This window comes from Alosa alosa, chromosome 6 (genome assembly GCF_017589495.1).
Source record: "Alosa alosa isolate M-15738 ecotype Scorff River chromosome 6, AALO_Geno_1.1, whole genome shotgun sequence".
NCBI lineage: Eukaryota > Metazoa > Chordata > Actinopteri > Clupeiformes > Clupeidae > Alosa > Alosa alosa.
The window spans coordinates 33,676,869-33,689,368 of NC_063194.1; the positions used below are offsets into that span (position 1 = coordinate 33,676,869).

At 43.2% G+C, this 12,500-nt stretch overlaps 1 protein-coding gene across 1 annotated transcript in view; it reads right to left on the bottom strand.

The window, feature by feature from the left end:
- Positions 1-12,500, bottom strand: part of unc13d (unc-13 homolog D (C. elegans)) — a 48,496-nt gene that overhangs the window by 15,582 nt on the left and 20,414 nt on the right. Inside the window, exons 19-28 of the mRNA XM_048244859.1 lie at positions 12,457-12,500; positions 12,112-12,163; positions 10,337-10,467; positions 8,407-8,527; positions 7,571-7,723; positions 6,046-6,141; positions 4,918-5,124; positions 4,485-4,559; positions 4,103-4,182; positions 3,661-3,766 (exon numbers count right to left, since the gene is read on the bottom strand). The exon at positions 12,457-12,500 is cut by the window's right edge and continues 54 nt beyond it. Of these exons, the coding sequence (XP_048100816.1) occupies positions 3,661-3,766; positions 4,103-4,182; positions 4,485-4,559; positions 4,918-5,124; positions 6,046-6,141; positions 7,571-7,723; positions 8,407-8,527; positions 10,337-10,467; positions 12,112-12,163; positions 12,457-12,500 (1,065 nt within the window). The remainder of the gene's footprint in view (positions 1-3,660; positions 3,767-4,102; positions 4,183-4,484; positions 4,560-4,917; positions 5,125-6,045; positions 6,142-7,570; positions 7,724-8,406; positions 8,528-10,336; positions 10,468-12,111; positions 12,164-12,456) is intronic.

Below are 12,500 nucleotides of genomic sequence, written 5' to 3' on the forward strand. Positions count from 1 at the left end.
ACCGCCATGGAAGCACGAAAGCACCTACTGGAGGACCTCCCGTTATCATAGGCGACCACCCCGGCGATAGTGGTGAACAGGGTAGTGGTGAATATAACCTCATACACCCATGGCCGTGTTGCAAGAAATGTTTCTGTACATCGGCTACCTGCCTGCCCGGCGGCCTGTGAAAGGCTATTTATCCATAGCATCGCAGGAGTTGTCTTCAGTCCAAGAAGAGTAAGACTGAATCAGGCCCGGGGGGTAATCGGGAGACTTCCGGTGGGCACTTCACTTTTGGGCCGGTCGAGGAAACAAATATTGACATTTGTCACGTTAGTCTATCTTTTCTTAAAGTAGGACACGTTCCGCAGTGCATGACACCAATGCAATGCCTTTGCATGGGTTGTAGCCTACGTGAGGGAGTTCTCCCCTCCAAAAAAAGAGTTGGTTGGGTCCATTTAGCCCGTCTTTTCCAAAAAGTTTTCTCAGATACGGATAGCCAAGCCGGCCCTACAGTAGACACAAGCGTCAGCAAGGATGGAGCCCGAAATTAGTGATGAGGAGGCCATGACTACAGGGATAAGTAGAGAGGATAAATTAAAGTTATTTAATGTAAGAAAGAGCAATTACCCTACATGATAAACCTATGCCTTGTTTGCTCAGAAGAGGGTGTAGTAAAGGAGTAGGCTAAATCACCAAACAACAATATAGCCTACCCATGCAAAAAACATGTAGCCTAAACATTAGTTCAATTTGCCTCTTTGTGGAAGCATGGGATAGGCTACATTTCAAAGGCTTTCTTTCTTTCTTTCTGTTTTGGTAACTTGTGGAATAGTGGAATATTTTTTGTTAACTTCTCAGTTGAAGTTAATTATTATATAACCTTTACACATTTGTTGAACCATGGTACTAATAAAAACTACAGGATAGTAAGAGCTGAAATGTATAAGTAAGTATAAGTATATATACTTTTTTGATCCCGTGAGGGAAATTTGGTCTCTGCATTTTAACCCAATCGGTGAATTAGTGAAACACAAACAGCACACAGTGAGGTGAAGCACACACTAATCCCGGCGCAGTGAGCTGCCTGCTACATCGGGCGGGCGGGAGCAGTGAGGGGTTAGGTGCCTTGCTCAAGGGCACTTCAGCCGCGGCCCACTGGTCGGGGCTCGAACCGGCAACCCTCCGGTTACAAGTCCAGAGTGCTAACCAGTGGGCCACGGCTGCCCTCAAATGTTGCTTAATTTATCCAATTCCCACCACTATGGTGGTCGGTCTTGGGCCTGAAACTCCCGGGCACTGAATTCTGGCAACTTTGAAAACCAGCTTCTTTTGAAGATGAACAGACACCTTTTCAGTTTTAACTAATGACATATTAGTAGCTGCTGGACATAGGTGGCCTGTGTGTGTGTGTGTAAGTGACGGTGACCTGGGGAGTAAGCCCTAGAAATGCTCATGCCACATGACCAAAAATGTTCTCCTACAAAGCAGGTCATTTTTTTTTTTGAAAGAAATAAGTTATTTATTTGTCATTTCAGAGAATTGTGCCTAAAAAGTCCTAGAAAAGAATGTGATTTGATTTGATGAGTGAGATTAAGAAGATATGGGAACCCTGAATATGCTTTATGCTTTACTATAAGAAAGGCAAAATAAAGTTTACAATAAAAGTTCAAAATAAAACCGCTTGCTTTTTACTTTTTACTTTTACTTCAAATACTTAAGTACATTAAATACCAGAAAATTACTTTTGATACTTAAGTACAGTATAGTACTGATAAAGTATCAGATACTTTAAGACTTTTACTTAAGTAATATTCTAAAAGGCAACTTTCACTTCTACCAAAGTCTTTTTCTAGTACGATACTTGTACTTTTACTCAAGTATTGCTTTCTAGTACTTTATACAACACTGTCTCTCTCTCTCTCTCTCTCTCTAGGTGCATCCCTCCTCAGCATGCGCATGTAATCCAAACATGCACAATCGTGCAAGACGACTGAATTGCTATTAAACTGGGTTAGCATCATTAGCACGCTGCAATTTAATTTGTTCAAAACTGTTGCATTCAAATTGACTGCTAAATTCTAATCAACTCAATCCCGATGCAAATGGAAAAGTATTTTCCAAGACTCAAAGGGGCCTGTCCCAAGGAGAAAAAGTATTCATTTGAAACTTAAACACAGTGGGGAAACTGAACAGTCTAACCAGTAGACTTACTATGATAAACTAGCAAATTACAATATTTACAGTACAATAAACTAGCAAACTACAATATTTACAGGCTTCCACCAGTGCTGCTCATTCAGACTTATGTGCACAATTATTTATTTGAGTGTTTTTCATGATTGTGTTGCTATTTCTTTTCCCTGTTTGCTTTGATAACTGAGGTGATTCAAATCAGAGTAAGGTTAAGTTTAAAATAAAAGTGTTTAAATTGAACTTTAACTTTTTTTTCCCCTTCTGGTCCTTATCTGAAATAGATTTTAAAAAAAAAAAATCAATAATTATCAATATCGACCGATATGAAATACTTATATCGTGATACAGTTTTCAGCCATATCGCCCAGCACAGGGGTTCCCAAACTTTTCAACCTGCGACCCCCAAAATAACCGTGCCAGAGACTGGCGACCTCCACTATCCCTGGATGTGACTCAAAAAATAAAATAAAATGTGCGCACCGGCCATACGCACTAGGCTTATCCAAACACGGGCTTAACGACAACACAAAAGAACAGAGCAGCCTGTTATGATTTTACATATAGAAATTTACTATATGATAAAAGCAGAATACCTTAGTCAAAAAATAATATCCATGTAACATGAGTGCACATTATTGCTGTTGTGCAAACTTAACTTTGAAACATTACTTTAATTTCCATTTTAACGGAAGAATATCTCAGTCAGGGTAATATCCACAAACTGTTGTAAACATATGTACATTGTTGCTGCACAAATTTACATTTTGGCAATCTCATCTAATGAGATGGATGCGCGCTATGCGCAAAACACAGCAAGTCCATTCTTGGTTTAATTGTGGAGACGGCCACACGGAGATAATCCTCCACATTTAGACGCGATCTGTATTTGTTTTTAATATACTGTATGTCAGTGCAGAGAAAGTCTTTTCGCACAGGTCAGTACGTCCATCGCTGCCTTGGATAGCTGTGGATATTTCCTCTCGACTGAAATCCAGAACTCAGCAAGCGTCTTGGAATTAAAATCTGTCTTTAAAGTGTGGTCAAGTGACAGCTCTTTTATTTTCCCCAAATTTATTTGATTTATGGAAATCATTTTGAGACCCACACCTTGGCGTCCCGCGACCCCCACTTTGGGAACCCATGATCTAGACCATTGTTGTGGGACCAATTCAACTGATCAAATGCATATCCATACTACAGGAATTTTCTGTGTATTAGCCGCATTGTATATAAGCCGCAGGACAGTGTCTTGTGTAAGTTAAAAGAGACAAAACCATATTAATACCATATTAACTGCCCTCGCGTATTACAGTAACCTCATAGCTGAAGAAATTTAGCAAAATCAATGTATAAGCCATGGCTAATAGTTGGGAAATTAAGGTAACTCATATTGGATTGCAATCTCAGCTACATAGCTACAATCTGCATTAAAAAGTACTATTGATATTACAGTAAAGAGTACAGTTAAACTATAGTGTGTACCTGAAGCGTGTGGTCTAGCCTCTGGAAGTAGACGAGGTTGCCCCCCTCCTGTGTAGACACCTGATGGAGGATCTTCAGAGAACTATTCCACAGTGGCGTTAACAGACTGAACGAGAGAATGGGAGAAAGTCAGATAGAAAGAGACAGATGGAGTGAGATGAGAGGGGAGTGGGAGAGAGAGGGATAGAGAGAGGGAGAGAGAGATGTATAGGTTTGGATATAGCTACATAGTAACACAGTCATCTATACATTAGCCTGCTGAGCAGTTCTCTCTCTCTGTTCCAATAGGCACATCTGCAGGCACATCTACTTTAATGAACAGCATTACTGTAGGTTTCCCTGAACCAGGTACCTCTACCAGTATTTTTTGTGCATTTTGTGTTCATTTTTGTGCATTATGTGTTAATTTTTGTGCATTCTGTGTTTTGTATCTCAAACTGACCCGTTGAAGTTCTCCTGGACCAAGTTCTCGTTCATGTACTGCAGCTCTTTCTCCAGGTAGCGCATCAGGGGAACCACAGCCTGGTCAACAGAGAAAACACATGAACAGAACACTCCATAACAACAAACAGACAGACAGACAGACAGACAGACAGGCAGATAGACAGATAGATAGATAAATAGATAGATAGACAGATATTATTGAGTGGATTAGTGGTAGGATGTTATTGAGTGTGAGTATGACTGGGTGGGGTGGATGTTATTGGGTGGATGGATGGTTGGATGTTATTGAGTGTGTGTCAGTAGTGTTTTCCATGACTGGCACATGTGGTCTCATGAGGAGAGGGAGGTGGGAGGTGAGGGGGAAGTAGGGAAGTTCTCACATCCTCCGTGGACTTAGAAGGAAGTCTGTGACGTGTTGCCATATTTCGCACGTAGGCCTCAATATCAGTGTTCAACTGAGGAAAGAGACAAGAGAAGGACACAAGACATTAGTTCAGACCCTGTGTGGTTATTGCCAACTGACACGCCATGCAACACCCTTTCTGTTACAATCTGAACATATAGATTAGATTAGATTAGATTAGATTAGATTAGATTCAACTTTATTGTCATTGTGCAGAGTACAAGTACAGAGACAACGAAATGCAGTAATGCATGTAGATGAAAGTGCCACAGGAATCAGACATAAGAAATTAGAATTAGATTATCATCAGAGGATCTACAATTAGCATCCACGTAGCTTTTGATGTTTGTGCTAATGGGAGGTGAATCGGAAAGTGAATCAGAAGCAGACTTGTGTCTAGCGCCCCCTACCTGTCTGCCAAGAGTCTCCATGGCTGAGCGGATCTCACGCGTCAGAGCCGCCTGTGTGTGCTGCAACTGGGACGGCAGCGTGTTCTGGAACTGGGTGTCGGTGATCACAAGACGCGTGCGCTCCCGAAGCCCCGCCCAGTTGAGCTGTCCTGGCAGCTTAGTGAGGACAGAGCGAAGGTGCTCAAGGTCGTTCACCACCACACACAACTACAGGACACAGACAGATTACTCACCACCACACACAACTACAGGACACAGACAGATTACTCACCACCACACACAGATTACTCACCACCACACACAACTACAGGACACAGACAGATTACTCACCACCACACACAATTACAGGACAAAGACAGATTAGCACGATGTATTCACAACACACACTACATGATTGGCACGATGTATTCACAACACACACTACATGATTAGCACAATGTAGTCATGTGGGCGAGATTACAACACATGATTGGTACGATGTATTCACAACACACACTACATGATTAGCACAATGTAGTAACGTGTTGAATTTGGCCATCGAAGGGGCGGGATATGTGTAGACAACTGCCATACTGCCATTATGAACAAATCCCATGCCTTTCTATGGAGGACTTTGTGCTGTGGTGCTGTATCTATGTGCTGTATTAGAAAGTGTCTGACTCCACACACAACTACAGGACTATTAGATTTATCAACTCTACACAATTACATAAATAACTATAAATAGTGATTTGCAGTACATCAGTCTCCGCTACACAACTATAGGACAAATAGTGATTTGTAAACTCCAAACACAACTAAAGGACAAATAGTGATCTGTAAACTCAATGACAGGACATAAAGAATCATTAAACACACAACCACAGGACAGAAAGAATCATTAAACACACACAACCACAGGACGTAAAGAATCATTAAACACACAACCACAGGACATAAAGAGAGACTGGTCACCACCAGACACAAGAGTGAATACAAATCATCTATTATACTATACAAAAGCAGAACAAAGTTGAGTAATCTATCACACACATCTCAGGATAAAGATAAAGCTCAATCAACACCACACACAACTTCACCACAGAGCTGTCATCACATGAAGCAGATATGATGGTGAATTTGACCCACCATGTTGATTGCACTGCCCGGGTCTGAGGTCTCTGATAACTTCTTCACCCTCTGTTTCAACATCTGACAGTATGTGGATGAAATCTTACACATGTCCTGCAAACACACACATATTACAGACACACTCAAATGCACACACACACATATATGAAAGTACCAGAGGCGATTGCTCTAAGACTACAGGGGAAGCTCAGCCTCCTCTAAAATATCACGGAAAATCACATCAAATAACACTATAACATTAGCTTCTAGCCTACTATTCCAACTAGAACATGCTGAAAACATGTTCATCTTCATGGCTAGTTTGTTCAGCAATAAGGTTTTGCCGGTCATTTACCGTGATTTCGCACCCGTAATACATTGTTGTGACGACATGATCCATCAAAAAACCATGCAAAAAAAACATAGACGCTCGGCTTCACTGGACTTTAAATGGCACTACAGAGTGGGCTGATCTCAGTGCAGAAAAGCTACACATTTATTGGACAAGCGCCACAAAATCGTCATTTCCAGGGAAGCCCGGCGTCTCTGGGAGACAGTGGGATGGCCTGGACGCCGAGCTTCTGTATGATGATTGGAGGAACCGTCATAGAGGCTGGACTCTTTTTGATTGACAGCATATGTTGCGATCTGACAGGAAGTGGTTCAAGTTCAAGGGATGCGTTAACGTTAGCAGCTAAAATTCACATAATTTGGGAGCAATATAGTCGGTTTCTATTTGTCTTTGTAAATAGCATAATGTAAATAAAACTGTAATGTGGAGTTACAGAGTTTGTGACTTGCCTTTGTTTCAGTTGTGTCTTTAGGCTAAGTTAGGTAGCGCGCTATAACGGTGTAGGCTACATTATGCCATGTCTGCCATGCCAACTCTATAGCCTACTGTTTGGCCTATTCTGGGTTTTGGGGTCATTTTTGCCCTCAAAGAACAATATAGCACCTTAATAATATTAATTTAATAATTGACCATTTTTATCAGAGCTTCCCCTGTTCCAAAGAGCAGCAATCGCCACTGGAAAGTACACACACAGAAATAACACACATGAAACACAAAAAAACACACACACATGAAAGTACAAGCAAACACACCTAAACATTTATCTCATTCCGTGCAGCCCTGTAAATGATGTGTAGACTAGTAAAACATTTACCAGCATTTTGAATTGGACTGGGTTATGTTACATTGAAACGAACTGAACTGAGTTGACATAAACTGAATTGAGTTGAATTGAACTTAATTCAATGGAATTGATCGGAACTGGACCTAAGTAAGATGTGTGTCTTCGGCATGTGTTTGTGTGTAACAGCCACGCTCATTGGGCGTGCAAGTGTGCCGTTCCGTTCACAGATTATAAAAATCGTTTTTGGTCTAATTCTTTTGGAAGGTGCGCAGCGCTCTTGCGTCTGGTGTGGCTAGGTCCATTGATCATACTGGAAGCCAATTATTGCGGCGTACTCTCTGCGAACGGAACGTTTCAGTTGCGCGCCCCAGCGTAGCCTGGCTGTTGTGCGTCCGAACTGGGCCCACCTCGGTGAGTTTGACCATGAGCATGAAGCCCTCCTCCGGATCAGGCCAGGCCAGCTGATCCCAGAGTTTAGCGATGGGCTGCAGGCAGGCTGCCAGGTCCACTGCAGAGGAGCTGTGCTTGATGGGCACCGAGCCGCCCTGCAGTGGCTGCAACTACAGAGGGAGAGATGAAAGATGAGAGAAAGAGAGGGAGAGAAGGATGGAGAGAGAGGAGATAGGAAGGAAGGGAGAGAGGGATAGAGAGAGAAAGAGAGAGAGAAGGATAGAGAGAGAGGAGAGAGGAAGGAAGGGAGAGATGAAAGATGAGAGAAAGAGAGAGAAGGATGGAGAGAAAGGAGAGAGAGGAAAGAGGAAGGAAGGGAGAGATGAAAGATGAGAGAAAGAGAAGGATGGAGAGAAAAAAGAGAGGAAGGAAGGGGGTTAAGGGATGAAATATGAGAAAGAGAGAGAGAGATGGAGAGAGAGGATAGAGAGAAAGAGAGAGAAATGGAGAGAGAGAGAGATGGAGAGAGAGGATAGAGAGGAGAAAGGAAGGGGGGGGGGTTGGCAGAGAGAAAGAAGAGAGTTAGAGTGGAAGAGATTGAAAGCCTTGTTTACTATGCCTGTAGACCAATAAACCAAGAATGCAATAAACCAAACACAGAAAATATAATGGACTGACTCAGTACTTGAACCCCAAGGAATATGGCAAAACAGAAAGCAGCATAGGGAGGAGGAGAGAGACAGGAGTGTGTGTGGGGGTGTGTGGTTGTAGTGTGTGTGTGTTTGTGTGTGTGTGTGTGTGGGGGGGGGGGGGGGTTGCAGTTGTTGTGTTTGTTGTTGTTGTCGTCTTATACCTTGTCCACCTCCACAGCTTTCTCCACTCTCTCCATGGTAGTACTGAAGGCCTTGTTTAGCCAGTAGGGGAGCGCTTCACGGAAACACTCATGGAAGTTTGTCAGCTGCAGAAGGTTGGTCCTGGAAATACAACCATAACTCAATAACTCTCTTACATTATCAGCCCAGTTAGTCAAGAGCTAGTTCCATACTGCCACACTCTTAAGGCCAACGCCCACTGGTGGCGTCTGACGCACATCAAGTAATGCCAACTTTTAGAACTCCATTACTTTTAATGGAGCAAAGCCCATTGGCAGCGTCTGACGGTTTTTGACGTCTGACATTTTTCTTTCTCTTGACCGTCAAATCCATAGACGCAAATGTCGTCGCCAGTGGGCATTGGCCTTTATTTTATCAGCCCAGTCAGACAGAGCTAGCTCCATACAGCCACGCTGTTACTTTATTAGTCCAGTCAGTCACAGCTAGCTGTGTCAGGATCTGGCCCGAGACTTTGTGCCACCCTGGTGGCCATTCTGTATATTGTTCTGTGTCATGTGCTCTGTATTTACCTGTCTGGTCATGTGTCTTTGTCTCCACCCATTCCCTTATATGGTCTGCACTTCCTGTCTCGTTAGTTTCCCCAAAGTCCTTTTAGGCAAGCCCCTCCACTCGGCGGCCATATTGCAACGCTTTTTGGGCACTCATCGGGCATCTATTCGGCGGCCATATTGCAACTCTTTTTGGGCACTCATCGGGCATCTATTTCGGCAGAAATGCGCATGTGCAAGGCTTCACGACACCAACCTTGCTCCAGCGGCGAGATCACAACACATGATTGGCAGTTTTGGCACGATACTTCACAACACACCACATTATTGGCTCAATGTATTTACAACACAGCACATGATTGGCTCAATGTGTTCACATGTCGACGTTTTGCCACGGAGGGGGTGTGATTTGTGTAGACAACTGCCATATTGGCGTTACAAACTAACCCCATGCATTACTATGGAGGATGTTTGGAGTGCTGTGTCTCCTCTCTGGTTTCCCTCCATTTCTGCCTCCTCACCTGTTCCCTGTTATTGTCTTGTTGGTTGCGTCCAGTCCTCTGTCTTTCTGTTAATTGGTCTGTGTACTTCTACCCCCCTGTTTATCTGTCCATTGTGCGTTCGTCTCTCTGTTAATCCTGTCAAAGTCCTGTTTGTATGTAAGTCTGGTAAGTTAATAAAACGTGTTTGTTGGAACGTCTGCTTGAGAGAGTCTTGCGCTTGGGTCCTACCCTGACAGTACAAACCCACCATGAATGGACCCAGCAGACTCTGATTTCTCTTATGGAGTGCAAGGTACGGAAGCTGCTGAAGGTCACACCACACCTGCAGCCCAGTCGCCCGACGCCACACCTGCACTACCGCCTCCGCCTACCTCTGTCTGTCCAGCCCCGCCCGAGCCCGAGCTCATCTCTGTCCCCGTCTCCCCTGTCTTGTCCGATCCCCTCTCTGTCCCAGTCCCAAGCCCGAGGCTTTAAACACACAAGTCAGGGCAGGTTACAGCAGACTGACATGTTGTGATACAGTCATTACATCACACCCATGACTAGTTATTTATGGAGAATGCGCAATCATGTGGTCATGTGCATAGATATATATATCTATGATAATGTGTGCCATGTGGTCAAACCACTGTCTATTCCATGAGGTCATATTGGGAAGTGTTCCACAGTGATCAGTCATTAGTCCACTTAAGAATGTAAGACTTGAACAAAGATCTGTGTCTTCACCAAGGAGGTCCTCCAAGGACGTGTGGCATCTTTCTGTGCGTGCCTCTCTACCTGTGTTTGGGTATGTGTGTGTGTCTCTCACCCTCTGTGTGTGCATGTGTCTATGTATGTGAGTGTGTGTGTGTGTGTGTGTGTGTGTGTGTGTGTGTGTGTATGCGTGCGTGTGTACACACCTCTTCTGCAGGAAGGCCTTCTCTTTGTGGATGTCCTGCAGGCTCAGGTAGACAGGGAAGAGGGAGTTGGCCAGAGACTGCTCCATCTGCTTCTCCACCTGGGCCAGGGTCTCCCTCATCTCCACCGCCAACTGGGGGAGCAGAGAGAGAGAGGGAGAGAGAGAGAAAAGGAGAGCAGGAAGGGATGGAGAGAGAGAAAGAGAGAGAGAAAAAGGACAGCAGGAAGAGAGAAAGAGAGAGAGAGAGAGAAGCACAGCAGACAGGAAGGGAGGGAGAGAGAAAGAGAGAGAGAGAAAAGGAAATCAGGAAGGGAGGGAGAGAAAGAGAGAGAGAGAGAGAGAGAGAGAGAGAGAGAGAGAGAGAAAAGGAAATCAGGAAGGGAGGGAGAGAGAAAGGAAGAAAGAAAGAAAGAAAGAAAGAAAACAGATGAGGGTGAAAAGGTGCAGAGATGGAAAGAGATAGACAGAGTAAGGTGTTCTGATATAATACATCACAATTACAATACTCAGTCATACTGATCCAATGCACTCTTTAACCCATCTGTAAGTCAACCTGAATAGACGCAAACAGTGAATATATTTTAATACATTTACTATTTCCTATCTACATACTGGACTAGCCACTCTGCTCTAAATGTGATATTGTGTTTTAGAATAATCATTTAACGAGATGAATCTGATTGATCAAGTATTTCCCCTGACTCAACAGGAAAGAAAACTTGTGTGTCTGCTAAGTACGCTATCAAACCATTTAAGATCAAGATAACATAAAGCAGAATGATAGAGCATCAGCAGACAGTCATGCAGAAGACTTTAAAACCTTTTTGGAAGAGACATGGAAGGAGCAGACTGTTCACATTGTATGGTCACTTTGGATAAAAGTGTCTGCTGAGAACCATAACCATAACCATAACTGTAACCATGAACCTGTACATATATGTGGAACAGCCATAGCTGAACAGACAAAGCTGTGGTGACCTAAAACCCACAGCTGGATGTGCAATCAAAGGGGGCAGACATAAAAGAAAAAAGTAAGGGGGAAGCTTCTCTGGGTCAACAATGTCCATGGGAGACCACTGCACATTTTTCTGATGTCATACGGTTGCTGAGTGACATTCGAATGAGTTGATGGTCATATTCAAAATTAAGAGACAACTGCAAATTTCAATATGACCGTCAACTCATTGGAATGTCACTCATACCTTGAGTTCATGTAGCATTTAGAGGAATACATCTGAATACATCTAAGCTTTGGCTGTGTAGTGGCAGAACACATACACATCAATGAAGTGGAAGGACATCTGGCTTTAGGCTACACCTTCTGGCTTTAGGCTAGCACGGTATGTGCTACCAAAATAAGAGACCATGCAAACCACCAGCTTGTTCCAGCTTCTTACTTATTACAGAAGACGCTTTGTACCTTCAGCAAGCAGACTCCTGAACACCAATTGTTTTCTTATTCATTTTGTTTAGAGTTTCTTTCTTTTCTCCCTTATTGGAATGATTGAACAACAATTACTACCAACATTGTTGTGTGGCAATAAAGTATATCTTATCTTATCTTATCTTATCTTATCTTATCTTATCTTATCTTATCTTAATAGTCAGCCTAGCCTCACACACGCAGACCTAGTGTGTGTAGCCCTCAGAGATTTCTGAAATTGTGGACCAAAACCTCAGGGCCTCACAAACTGTCCAGCACCACTGCACATCATGGTAACAGACATCTCCTTGATCACTTGGTCCATATGGCATGATTGAAAATCAGCTACTCACCAAGCTGTCCAGGATCTGGTAGACCACAGTGAAGACATCCAACTGTACCGCACTGAGTCAAAATAACAATCATAGAGAACCAATGAGACTTGTGATCCCTCACAGAAATGGCATTATTTCACATACCTTCCTTTGTCTCTCCCTACAAAATGACTATGAAATTAGTCCGTAATGTAGTTTATATGCATTATATGTCACACTGCTTGGCAGACAATGGAATGAACTGCAAATGGAATGAACTGCAAAGCTCCAGTGCTAAAACTATCTGTTTGGTTTACCTGACAGACCCTGTTCCACACATCCATATTGACTAGTCATGTCTATAACACTGTTTGCTTGGTTTACCTGACAAAGACCCTGTTCCACATGTCCTTGCTGATACGGATGTC